The 22,249-nt window shown below is 44.3% G+C and overlaps 1 protein-coding gene across 1 annotated transcript in view; it reads left to right on the top strand.

Moving 5' to 3' along the window:
* LOC129867687 (dnaJ homolog subfamily C member 24-like) overlaps positions 1-22,044 on the top strand; it is a 44,002-nt gene extending 21,958 nt beyond the window's left edge. Inside the window, exons 4-6 of the mRNA XM_055941250.1 lie at positions 16,730-16,798; positions 16,972-17,085; positions 21,914-22,044. Of these exons, the coding sequence (XP_055797225.1) occupies positions 16,730-16,798; positions 16,972-17,085; positions 21,914-22,044 (314 nt within the window). The remainder of the gene's footprint in view (positions 1-16,729; positions 16,799-16,971; positions 17,086-21,913) is intronic.
* Positions 22,045-22,249: the final 205 nt, after the last annotated feature.

Consider the following 22,249-nt stretch of genomic DNA (forward strand, 5'->3'; position numbering starts at 1 on the left):
GTCCTCATCTTGTTAATTAGAGAGACGGATGGAACTCTAAAGGAGTGTCTTCTTGAGGAACTGTTGCTATCCCCTTTTAAACTTCAGCATGATTGGATTGTTTTATCTTCATCCTCATTAGAAATGAAGGGGGATGGATATTCATTCATTACTATCCCCATGTGTATTAGATCTGGTGATATACAGTACCAGTCAAAGGTTTGGACACTCCTACTCATTCCAGGGTTTTTCTTAATTTCTACTATTGTAGAATAATAGTGAAGACATCAAAACTATGAAATAACACATATGGAATCATGTTGTAACCAAAAAAGTGATTTGAGATTATTCAAAGGAGCCACCCTTTGCCTTGATGACAGCTTTGCACACTCTTGGCATTGTCTCAACCAGCTTCATGAAGTAGTCACCTGAAATGCATTTCAATGAACAGACATGCCCTTTTAAAAGTTCATTTGTGGAATTTATTTCCTTCTTAATGTGTTTGAGCCAATCAGTTGTGTTGTGACAAGGTAGGGGTGGTATACAGAAGATATTTGTTAAAAGACCAAGTCCATATTATGGGAAGAACAACTCAAATAAGCAATAAGATCCAACTCATCCCAAACCATCTCAATTGGGTTGAGTTTGGGTGATTGTGGAAGCCAGGTCATCTGATGCAGCACTCCATCACTCTCCTTCTTGGTCAAATGGCCCTTACACAGCCTGGAGGTGTGTTGGGTCAGTGCCCTGTTGAAAAACAAATGATAGTCCCACTAAGCGCAAACCAGATGGGATGGCATATTGCTGCAGGATGCTGTGGTAGCCATGCTGGTTAAGTGTGCCTTGAATTCTAAATAAATCACAGACAGTGTCACCAGCAAAGCTCTCCCACAGCATCACACCACCTCCTTCCTGCTACACGGTGGGAACTACACATGCGAAGATCATCCGTTCACCTACTCTGCGTCTCACAAAGACACGGTGGTTAGAACCAGAAATCTAAAATTTGGACTCATCAGACCAAAGGACACATTTCCACTGGTCTAATGTCCAGTGCTCGTGTTTCTTGGCCCAAGCAAGTCTCTTCTTCTTATTGATGTCCTCCAGTAGTGGTTTCTTTGCAGCAATTCGACCATGAAGGCCTGATTCACACAGTCTCCTCTGAACAGTTGCTGTTGATGTGTCTGTGAAGCATTTATTTGGGCTGCAATTTCTGAGGCTGGTAACTCTAATGAACTCTGCAGCAGAGGTAACTCTGAGTCTCTCTTTCCTGTGGCGGTCCTCATGAGAGCCAGTTCCATCATAGTGCTTGATGCTTTTTGGAGTGCAATTTTCAAATGTTCTTGAAATGTTCCGTATTGACTGACCTTCATGTCTTAAAGTAATGTTGGACTGTCGTCTCTCTTTGCTTATTTGAGCTGTTCTTCCCATATTATGGACTTGGTCTTTTACCAAATTGGGCTATCTTCTGTATAGCCCCCTACCTTGTCACAACAACTGATTGGCTCAAACACATTAAGAAAGAAAGAAATTACACAAATTAACTTTTAAAAGGGCATGTTTGTTCATTGAAATGCATTTCAGGTGACTACTTCATGAAGCTGGTTGAGACAATGCCAAGAGTGTGCAAAGCTGTCATCAAGGCAAAAGGTGGCTACTTTGAATAATCTCAAATATAAAATATATTTTGATTTGTTTAACACTTTTTTGGTTACAACATGATTCCATATGTGTTATTTCATAGTTTTGATGTCTTCACTATTATTATACAATGTAGAAAATAGTAAAAATAAAGAAAAACCCTTGAACGATTAGGTTTGTTCAAACGTTTGACTGGTATTGTATATACCCCATGAAAGTCACGGATTATTAGATACTAGTGTGAAAAATAAAATGTCATGGTTAAAACCCGTTGGTTAAAAGTCCCTTGTTTGCTGTTAAATAGTCTATATCATAAACAACTGGCGTGGGCAAATCAGCTCCGTGCTGAGACCAGGGTTGCATTTCCCCTGTGTTTAGGCAGACATGTATGGTAATTACTGGGGAAGGTAATTGTGTTGTGTGGCGGAGGGAGACGTCTGTGTGTGTGTGTGTGTGTGTGTGTGTGTGTGTGTGTGTGTGTGTGTGTGTGTGTGTGTGTGTGTGTGTGTGTGTGTGTGTGTGTGTGTGTGTGTGTGTGTGTGTGTGTGTGTGTGTGTGTGTGTGTGTGTGTGTGTGTGTGTGTGTGTGTGTGTGTGAGCAGGGTGGACGCGTACTGCTCTGGGTCTCTGACACACTGTTGGGTTGTCTGGGAGCGCTGTGCAGCCGGCCCTGACTAACACTAAATCATCTCATCCTTAATGTGCACCACCTCCACCTCCACCGCCTCATCGCCAAAGACACCGTGGCCGTCTTCCCGGGCTGTTTCAGGGCACGTTGCAGCAGCAGCCCATTGGAGAGGCCTGTGAGAAGCTTGTTTCTCTCTTCAAATCCACCCCCCCCCCCAACACAGTCCATAAACCTCCATGGCCCAGCATCTTGAGCCAAACAACTAATAGCGCTTTAATAATATTGTTCATGTGACCTGGCAGAGCCTCCTTGAGCTCTCTCAATAGTGACTGGCTGTCGTCTGGGCCTTCTGGGCAGGGTGCATCAACTGGCTCAGTCACCCTATCATTGGGCCATGGTCCCACTGACTCCCTCAACTCCTACAAGACTACAGTGTTCTGACAAAACTACAGTATTCAGAGTAGTTGATCTGCTTTTGATTTATTTGCAAAACATTTAGAAGGCTCAGTTCGGACTTGAAAATCTATTAGCCCAATAATGTTAGCTTAACTGTGAAGCACTGTGACTTTGGTTCCCAAGCGAATGTAAAGCCTATAATTTGCACCTGACCACTAGCACATTGAGAAACTATGGTCTCACAAGATTGCAATACCTACGACAGGCGTGAACAAAATCCACATTTTAATGGGTGTATCTGTAATTTGAGCCTCATCCGTGAAATGGTACAGTGTATCAGAGTATGAATTAACAGACACCTTTAACTGAGAATTGACTGACACCTTTCCTCAGTCTTACTGTACAACTTCTTAAAACCCCCATGGGAAGAGCAGGTGAATTTTTTTACACCAAACCTATCAAATGATATCCCTACATAGCTGTGAGCTTGGCCACCTAGGCTAGTCTCCAGACTAATTAAAGACCAACTTTAAAGAGTGGCATCAAAATGTGCTAATTACCGTTTCCTCACAAAGACTGGTGAAGGGGTACTGTACTGCTAGAGAAGGAAGGAAGTGTTAATATCTATTACTTTTGTTGTCTTTCTCCTTTGTTCTTATACTGACAATAGGCCTATGTTACTGCCAAATGTCTGACTCAGTTCGATGTACAATACATAGACAATATCCACTATATCCTCTAGTCAGTGGATACCTTTTAAGTTCATATCTTAAAGCATTTTTACTCATTTTACTGTATGTTCCCCTCATTTCAATCCATACTGAGACAGACATATTTGCATCATTATGTTTCAGCAATAAGGCCTAATGTTACCTAAGAACATGTCAGGGAAGTTCTGAGTGTCACCTGAGAATGCCTCACTAGTCACTACTCTGCAAACAGGGCAGGAGGTAGCCTAGCGGTTAGAGCCAGAATCCCCGAGCCGACAAGGTGAAAAATCTGGTGATGTGACCTTGAGCAAGGCACTTAACCTTAATTGTTCCAGGGTCGCCGTTGATAATGCCAGACCCTAGCCGTGACCCCACTCTCCGAGAGTGTGTCAGGGAGAATCGGGATGTGCAAAACCTATATTCCAATTGACATGTGTAATAATACACACTTATAGTTGAAGTCGGAATTTATATACACCTTAGTCAAATACATTTAAACTCAGTTTTTCACAATTCTTGACATTTAATCCAAGTAAAAATTCCCTGTTTTAGGTCAGTTAGGATCACCACTTTATTTTAAGAATGTGAAATGACAGAATAATAGTAGAGATAATTATTTATTTCAGCTTTTATTTATTTCATCACATTCCCAGTGGGTCAGAAGTTTACATGCACTCAATTAGTATTTGGTAGCATTGCCTTTAAATTGTTTAACTTGGGTCAAACGTTTTGGGTAGCCTTCCACAAGTTTCCCACAGTAAGGTGGGTGAATTTTGGCCCATTCCTCCCTGACAGAGCTGGTGTAACTGAGTCAGGTTTGTAGGCCTAATGCTCACACACACATTTTCAGTTCTACCCACAATTTTTTTATGGGATTGAGGTCAGGACTTTGTGATGGCCACTCCAATACCTTGACTTTGTTGTCCTTAAGCCATTTTGCCACAACTTTGGAAGTATGCTTTTTTGTCATTGTCCATTTGGAAGACCCATTTGCGACCAAGCTTTAACTTCCTGACTGATGTCTTGAGATGTTGCTTCAATATATCCACATCATTTTCCTTTCGCATGATGCCATCTATTTTGTGAAGTGCATCAGTCCCTCCTAAAGCAAAGCACCCCCACAACATGATGCTGCCACTCCCGTGCGTCACGGTTGGGATGGTGTTCTTTGGCTTGCAAGCCTCCCCCTTTTTCCTCCAAACATAACAATGGTCGTTATGGCCAAACAGTTCTATTTTTGTTTCATCAGACCAGAGGACATTTCTCCAAAAAGTAATATCTTTGTCTCCATGTGCAGTTGCAAACCATTGTCTGTTTTTTTTATGGCGGTTTTTGAGCAGTGGCTTCTTCCTTGCTGAGCGGCCTTTCAGGTTATGTCGATATAGGACTCGTTATACTGTGGATATAGATACTTTTGTACCTGTTTCCTCCAGCATCTTCACAAGGTCCTTTGCTGCTGTTCTGGGATTGATTTGCACTTTTCACACCAAAGTACATTAATCTCTAGGAGACAGAACACGTTTCCTTCCTGAGCGGTATGACGGCTGCGTGGTCCCATGGTGTTTAAACTTGCGTACTATTGTTTGTACAGATGAACGTGGTACCTTCAGGCATTTGGAAATTGCTCCCAAGGATGAACCAGACTTGTGGAGGTCTACAATTTTTTTTCTGAGGTCTTGGCTGATTTCTTTGGATTTTCCCATGATGTCAAGCAAAGAGGCATTGAGTTTGAAGGTAGGCCTTGGAATACATCCACAGGTACACCTCCAATTGACTCAAATTATGTCAATTAGTCTATCAGAAGCTTCTAAAGTCATTACATCATTTTCTGGAATTTTCCAAGCTGTTTAAAGGCACAGTCAACTTAGTGTATGTAAACTTCTGACCCACTGGAATTGTGATACAGTGAAATAATCTGTCTGTAAACAATTGTTGCAAAAATTACTTGTGTCATGCACAAAATAGAGTTCCTAACCGACTTGCCAAAACTATAGTTTGTTAACAAGAAATTTGTGGAGTGGTTGAAAAACAAGTTTTAATGACTCCAACCTAAGTGTATGTAAACTTCTGACTTCATCTGTATATAAGCACCCACCAAATGATTTACACTTTTAATTTCACTTAAGTGGTTCTGCTACTGTCTGTCCTTCTCCTGAATTATTGAGTGTTGCCTTAACAGATTTCATATACAGTATGCAGCAGTGTCCCCTCTATGTCATAGTGACTGTAGGCTGTGACGAAACTGTCCAAATCTATGAGTGAAAGACTGAAAATAGAAGCTCTTAACCAGATAAGACCAGTGAAGCCTAATGCTTTCAGATACCTTATTACATAGACAGATATTCATTCAAAAAATAAATTGTCTCCCCCAAGAAACTACCATTGTATGTGATCAGAGTCAAAGATCTCACATCCTCTTAACTCGCCCCCATATACCTTTAATTTGTGTGCTGTTTCTGTGACACTCTTGTATCTCTCCTGTACCACTCTCTTGACCAATGAATGTCACTGGCAGATGGAAGAATGGCCTACATACAGATGAGTAGCCAACATATATCTAAGTGTACATATCTAAATGTAACGTTATGACTATTATGACTGTTCCCTGAAGGAGGGGAAACGAGGTACAACATACTACTGTCACACCCTGATCTGTTTCACCTGTCCTCGTTATTGTCTCCACCACCTCCAGGTGTCACTTGTTTTCCCCAGTGTATTTATCCCTGTGTTTCTTGTCTCTCTGTGCCAGTTCGTCTTGTATGTTCCAAGCCTACCAGTGTTTTTTCCCGGTTTTCCTGCTTTAACTTTTCTCCTTTTTCTAGTCGTCCCTGTTTTGACCCTTGCCTGTTCTGGACTCATTACCCGCCTGCCTGTCCATTCTGCCTGCCCTGGCCTCGAGCCCGCCTGCCACTCTGTACCTCCTGGACTCTGATCTGGTTATGTTCCTTTTGCCTGTCCACGACCATTCTCTTGCCTAATCCCTTTGGATTTATTAAACATCTTAAACTCCAACCATCTCTCTCCTGTGTCTGCATTTGGGTCTCGCCTAGTGTCATGATAACTATGGGGAGTCGCACTCTCGCAACTGCGGTTGAAGGATATACAATCTCGCCTGACAAGGCCAATGAAATCCGTGCCTCGCTGGAAGTCCCGCCATCCACAGGTGATAAGCATGAGGCTCGGATTCATTCCTTCAATTTAATACCGCTCCTTCCAGAGCCCAGGAACAGGCAGTGCGAGGCCAAACAGGTGTTGTACCTCGTTTCCCTCCTTCAGGGAACAGTAGTTATAGTCATAATGATACATTCCCTTTCAGTCAGTCAATGTCAGTACCACATACTATGGGGAAATATAATCACGCCACAGTGGGACCCCAACGGATACTAAATGAAACGATTCGTGGCAGACCACCCAGACCTGACCCCGCCAGAAGCTGCAGTCTGGGTATTGGGCGCACGGCGAGCTGCCTAGTGACTTTCCACTGACCCAGCCGTAAGCATGCTGTGGGCTACACTGGGAGCAGTGACATCCCAGGGATAAAACCTGTGTGTGGTGTGTGTGTGGTGATGCCCAACTTGCTGCAGCGCAAATATCTCCTTATAGCCAACAGTCTAAACAACCCCCAAAACGCTGCTAGACCCCTAGTGGAGCGGGCGCATACACCACTAGGTACCCTAGCTGTTATATCAAATGTTATTTATCACAGGTGTAGACCTTACCATGAAATGCTTACTTACAAGCCCTTACTTAACTAACAATGCAGTTCAAGAAATAGAGTTAATCAGGCCTCCCGGGTGACGCAGTGGTCTAGGGCACTGCATCGCAGTGCTAACTGCGCCACCAGAGTCTCTGGGTTCGCGCCCAGGCTCTGTCGCAGCCGGCCGCGACCGGGAGGTGCGTGGGGCGACGCACAATTGGCATAGCGTCGTCCGGGGTAGGGAGGGTTTGGCCGGTAGGGATATCCTTGTCTCATCGCGCTCCAGCGACTCCTGTGGCGGGCCGGGCGCAGTGCGCGCCAACCAAGGGGGCCAGGTACACGGTGTTTCCTCCGACACATTGGTGCGGCTGGCTTCCGGGTTGGAGGCGCGCTGTGTTAAGAAGCAGTACGGCTGGTTGGGTTGTGCTTCGGAGGACGCATGGCTTTCGACCTTCGTCTCTCCCGAGCCCGTACGGGAGTTGTAGCGATGAGACAAGGTAGTAATTACTAGCGATTGGATACCACGAAAAATTGGGGAGAAAATGGGATAACAATTTAAAAAAAGAAAAGAAAAAAAAGAAAAAAAGAAATAGAGTTAATCAAATATTTACTAAATAAACTTTTTTTTTTAAAATACTGTCAAAGTAACACAATAAATGTACATAACAATAACTAGTCAATGTGGGGGGGGGGGGGGGGGGGTACAGGTTAGTCGAAGGTATTTGTTTGACCACCCCCATTATTTTTAATGTAAGTAGTTTGGGTGGCCATTTGATTAGTTGTTCAGCAGTCGTATGGCTTGGGGGTAGAAGCTATTGAGGAACCTTTTGGTCCTAGACTTCGCGCTCCGGTACCGCTTGCCGTGCGGTAGCAGAGAGAAAAGTCTATGACTTGGGTGACTGGAATCTCTGACAATGTTTTGGGCCTTCCTCTGACACCGCCTAGGTATGTATGTCCTGGATGTCAGGAAGCTTGGCCACAGTGATGTACTGGGCCATACGCACTACCCTCTGTTGTGCCTTATGGTCAGATGCCGTGCAGTTGCCATACCAGGCGGTGATGCAACCGGTCAGAATGCTCTCAATGGTGCAGCTGTAGAACTTTTTGAGGATCTGGGGACCGATCTTTTCAGTCTCTGGGGAAAGGTGTTGTCGTACCCTCTTCACAACGGTCTTGGTGTGTTTGAACCATGATTGTTTGTTGGTGATGTGGACACCAAGGAACTAGAAACTTTCGACCCGCTCCACTTCAGTCCCATCGATGTTAATGGGGGCCTGTTCGGCCCTCCTTTTCCTATAGTCCACGATCAGCTCCTTTGTCTTGCTCACCTTGAGAGAGAGGTCGTTGGTCTCTGACCTCCTCCTTATAAACTGTCTCATCGTTGTCAGTAATCAGGCCTACCACTGTGTCGTCAGCAAACTTAATGATGGTGTTGGAGTCGTGCTTGGCCATGCAGTCGGGAGTACAGGAGGGGACTAAGCATGCACCCCTGAGAGGCCGCAGTGTTGAGGATTAGATGTGTTGTTGATGAGCTTTGTGGGCACTGTGGTGTTGAACTTTGAGCTGTAGTCAATGAATAGCATTCTCACATAGGTGTTCCTTTTGTCCAGGTGTGAAAAGGCAGTGTGGAGTGCGATTGAGATTACGTCATCTGTGGATCTGTTGGGGCGAATTGTAGTGGGTCTAGGGTTTCTGGCATGATGGTGTTGATGTGAGCCATGACCAGCCTTTCAAAGCACTTCATGGCTACCAACGTTAGTCCTATGGTGCGGGAATCATTTAGGCAGGTTACCTTTGTTTTCTTGGGCACAGGGACTATGGTGGTCTGTTTGAAACGTAGGTATTACAGACTCTGGCAGGGGAAGGTTGAAAATGTCAGTGAAGACACTTGCCAGTTGCATGCTTTGAGTACACGTCCTGGTAATCCATCTGGCCCCGCAGCTTTGTGAATGTTGACCTGTTTAAAGGTCTTGCTCACATCGGCTACGGAGAGCGTGATCACACAGTCATCCGGAACAGCTGGTGCTCTCATGCGTGCTTCAGTGTTGCTTGCCTCGAAGCAAGCATAAAATGCATTTAGCTTGTCTGGTAGGCTTGCGTCCCTGGGCAGCTCGCGGCTGGGTTACCCTTGGTAGTCTGTAATAGTTTTTGAGCCCTGCCACATCCGACGAGCGTCAGAGCCGGTGTAGTAATATTCAATCTTAGCCCTGTATTGATGTTTTGCCTGTGTGATGGTTTGTCTGACGGCATAGCAGGATTTATTATAAGCGTCCGGATTAGTGTCCCGCTCCTTGAAAGCGGCAGCTCTAGCCTTTAGCTTGATGCGGAGGTTGCCTGTAATCCATGGCTTCTAGTTGGGAAATGTACATATGGTCAGATTTTCCAAATGGAGGGCGAGGGAGAGCTTTGTATGCTTCTCTGTGTGTGGAGTAAAAGTGGTCTAGAGTTTTTTTCTCCTCTGGTTGCACATGTGACATGCTGGTGGAAATGAGGTAAAACGGATTTAAATTTGCCTGGATTAAAGTCCCTGGCCACTAGGAGCGCTGCTTCTGGATGACCATTTTCTTGTTTGCTTATGGCCTTATACAGCTGGTTGAGTGCTGTCTTAGTGCCAGCATCGGTTTGTGGTGGTAAATAGACAGCTACGAAAATGTTTGGTGTGAACTCTCTTGGTAGATAGTGTGGTCTACATCTTATCACGTTGGTAGGATAGTCTTGATCGTAGATCGTCCTGTTTGTTTTCCAATGATTGCATATTGGCCAATAATACAGAGGGAAGTAGTGATTTACCTACTTGTCGGGAAATTCTTACAAGGCACCCCTCCCTCTTGCCGCTTTTCCTCCGTCTTTTCTTCACGCTGATGACGGGGATTTGGGCCTTGTCTTGACAAAGCAGTATGTCCTTCGTGTCGGACTAAATTAAAGAAAAAGTTTGAGGTGAGTAATTGCTGTTCTGATGTCCAGAAGCTCTTTTCTGTCATAAGAGACGGTAGCAGCAACATTATGTACAAAATTAGTGAGAATTATGTACAAACATGGAGAATGCTTGAAATGGTCCTGTATGAACATAATGAGGTCCCTCACAGAGCATTGAAAAGGAACCAGTCCTTTATCTTGGCACCAGAGCTCCAACGCTTGCCACTTATACGCATAAAGACCTCCCGTGGAAGGCACACTTGCGGACTGAATTTAGCAATAACATTCAGAGGTAAACCTCTAGCAATCAGAACGTCCCTCTCAGGGGCTAAGCCCATAGTAACCAAATTGCCACAGGTCCCCGCCTTAAAGGCAAACGATCTCCACGAACCAAGGCTACCTGGTGAAAACGCGCTGTGACCCAGATGAAATTTGGCTAAATAGAGCCGAGAACCGGACACCCTCATGGGGATAACTCGAGACCCAGAAACGGAATGCTCTGAGATGGTCAGACAGCTCTTTTTCTGGTTTCTTATGAAGCCTAGAGACTGAATACGAGACAGTAGCATCGATGTGAGTAACATTGCTTTCCCCCTCGACTCAGCCGCCACCAGAAATCCGGCTGTAATAGACGGCATCTCGTCTGCCGTTCCAGATCTTCACAATAGGAACTACTCTGATGTCTTGCTTCTGAAGACAGGAGGATATTTCCTCCCTCAAAATGGGCGCTGAGGCCTCGGGAACAGTTGATGTGATGACGCTGCCGAAGCTTGGGGGACACAGAACAAATTGTAGCCTGTACCCTGACATCACTGTTCGCATGATCCAGACCGACACTGTGCTTGTCGGAGCAGACAGTGAGACGCCCATGAAGTGCCATCTGAAGGTGCGGGCGTCACCTTGTGGACTGGGAGAGATTGGTTATTTTTCCATGTTCACTTCTCTTGATAACCGTGTGTCTGAATGTGGACAAAAGACACTTTTCATCAAACTCACTTGCAGGAGACACAACACTTTTGACACCCATGAACGCTGTGATAAGAGTTGCCTAAAGCCTGGCCCACTCTGTGTACCCGGGCTCCGGCAATCAGTGAAGTACCCCAATTGGCATTGCGACCTGGGGGCACTGTTGTCACAACGAGCCTCACTTGGTTGAGGCGGTAAGAAGCAATCTGGTAACCGGCTGGCACCCAGTGCTGGACAACACACACAACAAATAGAACCAGGGAAAATAGCATTTTCATGGAGGTTACCCTACCGAGCAGTCATAGGTGCTGGCGACAAAGTGCCTTGTTACCCAGCTGGGAATGGACAGACGGCTCTGAAAAATGGACCCATTCTGTGGTGACCGGCAGGGGCAATTCTTCATTGAATCTAGCTCCCAGGAATGAAAAGCATTGAGCTGGAGACAAACAGCTCATTTCGGGGGTAATATGAATCATAGAGACTGTGTGTGGGATAATAGCCTGGTCGTGTCCAACCGTGCTCGTTTTCTCGACTCCGCTATCAACACCTAATTGCCTATAGAGCCCATAACCTGTATCACCAGACACCTCATAGGGACTAGTGAGCTACAGGCAGGAATCAGCAATGAATCTCAGTAATGAGCCACCTATGTGGGAGGGGCGCGCCCTTCAGTGGCGTGCATTCATGGATGCCAAGGGAAGCCAGGCTTCCCCTCAAAATGTATAAACAATATATATATATATATAATAATTTATCTTTTGTTTCTCTGTGTTTCATCATTTTCCTTCAGTTCACAAAGGAGCTGAATGTATCTCACAGGAGAAAGCATCTGAGCGAGCGAAACAGCGCCCCTCAGTCTCTCTACGTGTAGGCCATCTATCCGATGCTGTCTGGTCCAAACAAGTATGACATTGTTTCCACCCGTAGCATCTGGCCTCCCTTGACAAAAAAAGTATAACAAATTTGCCAATCAGCATTGAGCTAAACTGAGCGAGGTCAGCTGTGTCCGAACTCCTTGATTCAGTCTTATCTAGCAGAATTTGAAATTAAGTTTTTAACATTGGATAAAAGCAGAGACCCAGAGCTACAAAATGGTATACCATACACTGCATTTGAGGAACAATGGGGAAAGGAATTCTGCTTTGTAAAATGATAAATTTGTAACCTCACTTTTGAGAAAATGTCCTTTGAATGTTTTGGTACCAACTGGAGAGCTCTTCCTTGTCCACACCCATTCAGCATCGTTCACATCCTCTTAAGCTTTAGCCCGACCCATCTCTTTAAGGGTTGATCTGAGGGTTCTGTACTAACAACAGCAGTCAAGAACTTAAGCTAACTGGCTAACTTGCTAACTACTTCCAGACACAAATGAGAGAACAGCTCACTGAACATTACTCGCTCTAGCAGAGCTGGTTAGGCTGTTTTTATATTAACCAAAGCGTTGGTGACTGCAACTGTGCCGTCCGTTCGTAAATTCAGAGCGTTTCGCTTTCGGAGCGTTCAGAGCGCAAGCTGGACGCTCTGGCCGATGAGTAGGGTTGATCCGAGCGTTCTGACCTCACAACAGCAGACAAGCACTCAAGTTAACTGGCTAACAGACACAAATGAGAGAACACCCCACTCTGACCATTTTACTCGCCCGAGCAGAGCTGGTTAAACTGTTTTCATGTTATCCAGAGCATTAGTGACTGTAACTGTGCTGCTGTCAACACTTTAATTATGCTTTTTTTGCAGACGTTTACTGACACCGGACATATTCAATGAGTGTTGAGCGTTCATAAATTCATCAGTTATTCTGTGCTCTGGCACACTCAGACGAGAGTGCTCTGAAATTGGTGTAGATGGCCAGACTGAATTTACAAATGCACCCGAAATGGTTACTTGCATCGTGGAATCTTTTGTTGAGACATGTAGCTAGCTAGCTAGGTAAACAATGGACCATAATCCCAACTCTTGACATTACTACCCTGCATGAATCTGTAGGTAGCTAACAAACCAGGTTCAATGTTAGCTAGCTAACATTAGGCTATAACTAGCCAAGCAAATGGCTCTGAGATACTAATAATAAGATCATACACATAACGTTATCTTGCGAGCCAGCCAGCTAACGTTAGCTAGCTAGCTAACAGTACACTTTAACTTGAAATGAAAACAACTTTGTCAAAATTAGAAACGTATAATATCTGAAACTGTAACTAGCTAGACTTCCCCATATACAGTACGTCATGGTTGGACGCTTCTCCCTGAAACGGATGCCATGGTTGCCCTTAGTTTGAAGATGTAATCCGGCGACAGGTGTTTTCTCCATCGCCTTAGCTATCATAATCTAATTCCACTGATTTCAAAACTTCAGAAAGTGGAGAGCAACACATACAGTTCTACTAAGCAATATATATTTTTTAAAGCCACGTTAGACAGGATTACCTAAACATACTAACCAGCTCAAATAGACAGAAGAGTGCTACATGGCAGACTAATTCGTACTCATCTCTTGGTATGTTCAGCCCACTGATTATCTTAGCCAATCATGGCTAGCGGGAAGGTTGCTGACTTTTTCTGTGGCTAAACCAACTAGGCTCATAATTTAACAATTATACTCGTATTTACAGATTCAATACACATTTGTTGTTAAGGCACATGAAAGTTCACATGTTCCAAAAGCATTTCTGCCAAAAAACGCATTTTGATAAAAAGTTAAAATGGCTCTCGTGTGAAGTAGTGACATACACCTAGTTTCCTGAAACGGATCACAACTGTGAATGGTCCTGGCGCACCAAAAAAAAGTGTTAAAGGAAGCCAGCTTGGATCCCATTGATAGCATACGTCCTTGACAGAAAAACTTTAATTGGTGCATCTCGTTGTGTTGTTGTCCTCTGGTGGCTAGCTAGCCAGCTAGCTAAAATAGTGCCTTTCCTAAATTAGCCATGGATGGAGATAGGATTTGGATTTGTGGTTTTACTTTATTCTCCGTATTGGCCAATGATCATAACGCCGATTCTGATCCAACCATTAATTCAAACATTGTTGTGCCCCTGGCCTGAGAGGATGGAGGTTCAATATGTAGCTAGATGTAGAAAGCTCATGTTAACTAGCTAACGTTGCCCATGAATGAAAGTTAGGCTTGCGAGCAAGTATTTTAGCCAGGTAGCCTAGGACAACAAAAAATTTAAACGTGTATTCTATGACAGAGTGATAGACTGTTTCGTCTACGTGAAAGAGAGTATGGCATTGACATTTCTCTACAATTAGGGTGAGTCAACATGTTTCTCTACTTGCACGAACGCGCACGCACACACACAGAAATCAGAACCATCATATTCAGCTTACGTTGATTGGACTAAATTATTTGGGGTATCTTTTAGTTATCACTGTATTAGACTAAGCAGAAGTGATTTAATGATGTTGAAGTGTTGAAGTTGAAATGGTGCTGGAATAGTGGAGGCAGCTCCTGTTTTCTTTGCGACTTGTGGTTACTCTCTGTGCAAGCTCCCGACCGCCTTTTTTTTTACACTGCTGCTACTCACTGTTTATTATCTCTGCATAGTCACTTTACCCCTACCTACATGTACAAATTACATCGACTAACCTGTACCCCCGCACATTGACCCTGTATATAGCCTCTTTATTTGTACTTTTTATTTGATTTTTTACTTTATTTTATTTAGTAAATATTAACTCTATTTCTTGAACTGCATTGTTGGTTAATAGCTTGTAAGTATGCATTTCACGGTAAGGTCTACACCTGTGGTATTCGGTGCATGTGATACATACATTTGATTTGAACACGGGTAAACAGAGGAGGCAGCATCTGCAGCTCTGGAAATGGCTTACGTAGTACCCCGTTTAGCTAAATCTGGGGGCACTGTTGTCACAGTAACGTTTTGGCGGAGGGGCGCACTGGTCACTCAGACCCGTGCCAAGGCCCCTCGCTCTGGGGGCTACCCCAGCCAAGTAATCAGGGCTGCTTCTTCATTGTAGGTTCACGCAAACACGGTTTCCTTATAGGAATGGGGATGCCATAACACCGAGGGAAATCTGTTAAGTTTCACTCGCCGGAAGTTATGCATGCTAGCTGATGTTAGCCAGGAGGCATTTTAGCATAAGCTAGGCTAGCTAGCTTCTTTGACCGCAGCACGGACCGTTTAGAATAACCAAGCAACTTAACGCTACGTATACTAAACAAGAGAGCTACTGCAGCAATTCCACCATGAGGAGGCAGAGATACAGTTGAAGTCGGAAGTTTACATACACTTAGGTTGGAGTCATTAAAACTAGTATTTCAACCACTCCACAAATTTCTTGTTAACAAACTATAGTTTTGGCAAGTCGGTTAGGACATCTACTTTGTGCGTGACTCGAGTAATTAATGCAACAATTGTTTACAGACAGATTATTTCACTTACAATTCACTGTATCACAATTCCAGTGGGTCAGGACTTTACATACACTAAGTTGACTGTGCCTTTAAACAGCTTGGAGAATTCCAGAAAATTATGTCATGGCTTTAGAAGCTCTGATAGGCTAATTGACATCATTTGAGTCAATTGGAGATGTACCTGTGGATATATTTCAAAGCCTACCTTCAAACTCAGTGCCTCTTTGCTTGACATCATGGGAAAATCCAAAGAAATCAGCCAAGACCTCAGAAAAAAATTGTAGACCTCCACAAGTCTGGTTCATCCTTGGGAGCAATTTCCAAATGCCTGAAGGTACCACGTTCATCTGTACAAACAATAGTACGCAAGTATAAACACCATGGGACCACACAGCCGTCATACCGCTATGTTTGGAGGAAAAAGGGGGAGGCTTGCAAGCCAAAGTTCAAGATTTGTCGAAAATGGGTCTTCCAAATGGACAATGACCCAAAGCATACTTCCAAAGTTGTGGCAAAATGGCTTAAGGACAACAAAGTCAAGGTCTTGGAGAGGCCATCACAAAGTCCTGACCTCAATCCCATAAAAGAAATTGTGGGTAGAACTGAAAAAGCGTGTGTGAGCAAGTAGGCCTACAAACCTGACTCGGTTACACCAACTCTGTCAGGAGAAATGGGCCAAAATTCACCCAACTTATTTTGGGAAGCTTGTGGAAGGCTACCCAAAACGTTTGACCCAAGTTTAACAATTTAAAGGCAATGCTACCAAATACTAATTGAGTGTATGTAAACATCTGACCCACTGGGAATGTGATGAAAAAAATAAAAGATGAAATTAATCATTCTCTCTACTATTATTCTGACATTTCACATTCTTAAAATAAAGTGGTGATCCTAACTGACCTAAAACAGTGAATTTTACTAGGATTAAATGTCAGGAATTGTGAAAACTGAGTTTAAATGTATTTAGCTAAGGTGTATGTAAACATCCGACTTCAACTGTAGCTAGCAATAGCTGCATGCCTTGGCGAGTTAGCCAATGTGGCTAGCACGCTATGCAGCGCTAGTGTAGCTAGCCCGGTCTCGAAAGTCCATGTAGGACCGGATCACTTCATCAACAAGTCTGGGAAGAGAGGCAAGCGTTGCTTGACCGAGGCAGACAAAGGCGGCAAGGGGCCCATCAAACCTGACCGCCCTCTCGTGGTTGCCTGGCATCTCTCCATCCAGCTCTGTGCTGTTAAGGAGGAGAACTTAATCTTCCCATAATCGAGTAACTTGCCAGTTTGGCTAAAACAAGCTGCTCATCAAACTACTGGGCTAGCCAATGATCTTACAGCATTTCCAGTTGACATTTAAGGCTTCATGGCTTTTCCATGCGTATTTTCCTCCGTGACATTTTCATGTTTCTTCTGCGTCTCAATGCAGCCGGTGAACTGAATCAAAGTTGGCCAGTCGATGCCCGTGTCAGTCTGGACGACATGACTTCCGATGACGGTGAGTGAGTCAAGGCATGGTCATCTTCCTTTGTGTTGCTTATTTAATCGTGCTCTCCCCTCCCCTGCCATTGGAGTCATAGTGGATGCATTCATCAAGTCATACTCCACCTGTCTCATCCCGTGTAGCCCTCTGCTCTTACCTGTTTGACAGTGTCTGTGTTCTCTTCTAAGATAACGAGGTGTATGCCTGTGGCTGTCGCTGTGGAGGGGAATTCTCCATTGGAAGAGAGGCAGCGGATGAAAAGGCCATTGTGTGCCGTGACACCTGTTCACTCAGCATAAGAAGTCAAGAGGACAAATTGACTGATTTGTCCCGTTGTTTCTCTTTGAATCCTGAAGAACTGGTTGACGTCAAGGACGTTTCACCCTTTTCTCTTCGTCTACATCCACTGAACACGTGTCCACATTTTAACCGTGTATTTAAATGGACACCCCTGCAGGGCTTTTCTAGTGGACAATGAGTGGGAAGTTGATTTTGCTCTGTAACATACACGCTCCCCTGTTCTTTCAATACCATGTGATAAAATCATTGGTGTCAAATTCAACTAGCAACCAATTTAATGAACTGTCTTATGATAATGGCTATGTGAGTCGCACATGCACCATTTTCATTTGTCTATAGTAGACCCTGAAGTTCTATTGAGTAGAGGAATCTGCTGTTTGTTTGCACCCCACCCCCGTCCATTGTGAAAAACAAATGGCTCGGTAACCTCTTCGCTCTTGTTAACTTTGCATGTAAATAAATGAGTTTTTTTTTCTCAACTCACAATGCAGTTACAAAGGGCCTCCACACTTCACCGCAGAAGACCCCTCTAGTGAATGACAACCTTTTTTGTCTTATTGTCCCTCATCCCCCAAGTTGGCAGATAGGAGAGGTTACAGCAACGGGATGGGGTCATGGGTTCATTATACTTCAAACAGAGTCATTAGGCTGTTCCCTAAAATCTGTCCTCTTTTAGCAGAAACAGCTTGAGCTGGGCGAACCACGCTTTTCATCAACGTCCTGTGGTCTGAACCAGGGCTAGACCTGCCAGTGGGCCAGCAACAGACCGAACCCTAATCGACTGTGGCATCAATTAGGAATAATCTCATCACTTTTAGAGAGTGGGCTTGTCAAAGCTCTAATGAAGTTCTATCTGTCCCCCCTACATAGCGCAGACAAGATCAACAATACATTATGGTACCGTGATGGACATTAGAATCCCCGGGGCGATTTGTGTGGACGTCACTTTTAACCTGGTGTAAACACAGATCTCAGTTTGGAGATTCACTTGATTATTTGGAAAATATGTTCAGTATGTTGAGTATTGATTCAATTACTTTCAATAGTAGTTGGAGTGAACAATCGATATGATGGCATTTTGAGCTTTGTTTTGTTGTGATTTTGAAATGTAATAGATTCCAAAGAGTCTAAGAAATGTTGCTTGTACGGATCAAAACCTAATGGTACTTCTATTAAATTTGTACTTTAGTAAACAAACCCTCTAACGTAAAAGTGGGCCAATATAATATTACAAGATGTTTTTCCTTCGAAGCTTCTAAGAGAAAGTCTGGACAAAAGAAAGGACGAGTCTTCTCCAACTCTCGCAGACAGTTGTTATCACGATACTGGAGGTGAAGGAGTCCTGTAGCTCTGTGGCTTTCGGTGTGAATGGCAGCCGTAACCTGAACCCCCTGTCAAGTGTGAACTGAGCGGAGGAGAGAGTTTCACAGATCTCCTTCCAAGTTCACAGGTATCTTTGAAAAGAGCGCCTGAAAGAGAGGCTCAAACTCAAAGGGGAGGGAGAGAAAGCCACTCTCTCCTAATCAACCTCTGTGGATTTTCTTCTCTCATTTTTCCTCTGGAACTCCGACTTAATCTCAGACAAACAAAGGAAGGACCCCCCCCCCCCCCCATCTAATTCATATCAAATCAAATCAAATCAAATCCCAACACACAGATCTGTAGAAGTAGTGCTTCCCTGTTTGGGCTTGGCCCACAAATGGAATTGCCTCTCCCAGAGACTGGACAACAGGTGGGCTTCATAGTAAACTGCAGGTGTTACTTTGTTTGAAAATCACATGCAGTATGTAAGATTGATATTAGAAACCGCTTATCCTCTAGCACAAATACTTTATGAATAACCTTTGTCATTTCTTATGTACCATGGTTGTTAGACCAGTGTTAGAGAAGTAGTCATATCTAGCAGATCATCTGAATGACAAGTAAATTGTTTGTCAATATGTTTACTCCCTCCTTTCAGTTGGAAGCGAAAGTCTTGTGTTGTGCTTTCTAATACCTCCTCATCATGGCATAATGCAGACAAGGGTACCAAGACCTTTGCAAACAACAGTGCCTCAGAGAGAACAACTCTAGTAAACGCTCTGCTTGTTATTTGGAGTTTGTCTGGAGCAACGTGTCAACACAGAGACTGTGAGAGTGACGGGCTGTCAGTACCTCAACCCACCATGCTCGCCCCCATGTTTGCCATAGAGATCAGTGGGCATCCCTCTTTACACAGAGCCCCTCTTAAACCAAACGGTAAACAGAGGCGTTCCACAATGTGACATTGGCCCCATGCTTTATCCTAGCTGCCAGGAGGGGACAGACAGAGAAGGCTGGATAGAACATTGAAAAGTCTACTCTGTTTGACTACTACTGCTGAATGCAGGACAAAGCCAATACAGAGATGTATAAAACCCACCGTTGGAACCATTGGGTTTTCTTCAGGTTAGAGGAACAATAATAATGCACTATTTCTTTCAGAATTACATTTTAATTAATGGCTAATCAGAATCGCTACGGCGACGCTGGTGTTTGGGGTGTTAAGATATTCCTTTTTAATTACCGGGGTAGTATTGTGGTTTGTCAGTAAGGCCAGTCAGTATTGTGACAGCTACAGTATAGTAGTTTGAGACGGACTCTTTGCTTTTTGCTGAGCCTGTTTCAGAGCCAGAGGTTTACTGCCCATCCCATCAGCCTGTCTACTCAGCTGGAACTAATACTGCAATTGCAGACGTGTTTGTGTGTCTGTGTGTGTTTTGAAAGAGAAAGTGAAAGGGATAGACTAATGAGAATAGGGTTACTGGTGTCTCGTTGAATAAGACATTTCCAAAATAACATTTATAAAGGACTTCTTGCACTGTTGGTTGCTTTCTGGTGTAGGTAGTCTGATGCATTTTTTTCATATTGTATTATTCTCTACCCACAGCCGCTGTGAGCAGAGACTAATATTGTATTATTATGAAATTATAATATGGACTGAACAACAAGATCAGAGGTTTTAATAAAAGAAATTTACTCAACCATTGTGGGAGTACTGGTGAGGGTAGGATTACTTGGTTGAACTCCCCTATGTACTCTGAGGCAGAGTGAGCGACAGCCATATTGGTTAGAGAAGCCAACTAGCCCTTGGGTTTTGCCTGCAACATGTCAGGACTTGCACATGAACATAACTGCAGCTTGTTAGTGACACAGGAGCCCCCACCCTGGCATCCCTAGCTGATCACTAGTCTGTTCAGAAATGCTCATTATACGCTAACTAACCTTTCACCTCCCTGTTACTAGTACCACCCTAAAATCAGGTAGCCCAGGAGGCACACACAAAATGACTTACCTCACCTTGTCAGGGGAATCCTGAGAATCCTGAGAATCCTCATACTGGGAGATCTACTGACATAGAAAGTAGCCTCTGACATAGAGCATTCCATCCCAATATGTAGGCTATATTACAACCCATTCCCATAATACACTGTAACCTCTCCCCCCAGTATATGTAGGAGGATGACGCCGCATCAGCTTGTTTTTTTGGCAGGGTATTGAGTTCTGGACTTTTCTCCACATTGCTCCTGTTGATGGCATTAACTAAAGCAAGCAGAGCGGAAACCACCGGGAGCTTTATGAATGGCATCCTACAGATGGGAACGGATTAGGCCTCACTCTCATCCAGTCACAGCGCCAGGTGGCTTTTTTCCTCCAGCAAAGGTGTTACACTTAATCCCATTACGTCGCTGCTAAATCTCACAGACATCAAAATGATCACCCACCCTCTCTCTCTCTCTCTCCCTGTCCTCCTGCCCCTCCCGCGCAACCTCCCCCCTCCTGCTCACTTTCCATCCATTCTCTTTCCGAGTGACTGGAGGTGGCTTCACCTGAAAGGAGTCAAAATCTACAGGCAGCTGCTGTTTTAGCCGGCGCGACCGACTCGCTGCGAATGCCAATCTTGATCCAATTTCAGCACGCTGGTGGCCCCTTATTCCCCCGTCCAATAACTTGTCTGCTGGAAAAATCCCACTGCTACAAATCAAGTCTATAATCCTAGCAAGGGACCTCATGTCAATCTCGTCTTCCAAACCCATGCTGCAGGTTCCCCCTTCTCTCTCTCTCTCTCTCTTTCAGTGTATTGCTGCTTGGCCTCTGGGGACAGTCCTTAAGTCCCACGTCTCCTTAGAAGAATAGATCAGCGATCACGAAACATGACCTCCCAAAACCTTGATATGGCAATATTGTGACCCTTGGGGCATTAGACACAGGTGAGGATTAGAATTTTGCATAATAAGATTAGACGCTGACTGGATGATATCAAGGGAGGATCCATATGTGGCCGGCTGGCTCACTGTCGCCTGCTGTAGGCTGAGGGATACGTGTCACAGAGGGGGGCAGCTGAGGAGCTGCTGGAAATCAAATGGGATTGTGTTCTGAATTAGCTGGCCATTCCCAGCCACTGGTGTCCCATACTCACAGGTTCAGACTCCATCCACCACAGCTGCATGTGTGGGGGTTAGGTTGGCTTACATTTACAGTCCAGTTACTCATATGTAGGTTTCTCCCCACAACCACAGGTCGATGTCAAGTCAGCTTCACTTATAACCCACTTGAATTTGGTTTACCAATAAACACTTTAAAGAAGGCCTGAATAAAGCGAAGTAGAGGTGATTAAACAATTGATTACTTTTTTTGTTTCTCAATGTCTTTAGAATGTGACATCCGGTGTATTTGCTACTGTTGTGTTCTATATACATACGTACAAAATTAATGCTTTATTGAATAAATCAGTAAGTACCACTACCACAAGTAAACCCACTATGAGCCGAACCTTTCTCCTCTGTGTACCGGATCCTTTCTCCCTCACAGAAAGTTGTGTGACCGTGCTTCTTGCTCCACCACAGGGTGACCCCAGATTGTGGGAAACGGGCCCGTCCATCCCCTCGCTGAGCGGACACAATATCGACCCGCCGTCCCCCCAAATGACCAGCAGGGAGTGAGCGTTGGCCTGCAGCCCAGGATATTCTACAACTGGTGGACACACAGGACAAGGTAAACACTCTCAGACAAGGGGTGCAAATGGAACAATTTGAAACAAAACGTGACACATAATATAGTGGGTAAAATAGTTGACTTTGCTCCTCATTTACTGAACAGATAGACTTAGTTAGCATTCTAACTGCGGTGTTAACAGGGTCCTATCTT

The sequence above is a fragment of the Salvelinus fontinalis genome, chromosome 12, assembly GCF_029448725.1.
Source record: "Salvelinus fontinalis isolate EN_2023a chromosome 12, ASM2944872v1, whole genome shotgun sequence".
NCBI classification, from domain to species: Eukaryota; Metazoa; Chordata; class Actinopteri; order Salmoniformes; family Salmonidae; genus Salvelinus; species Salvelinus fontinalis.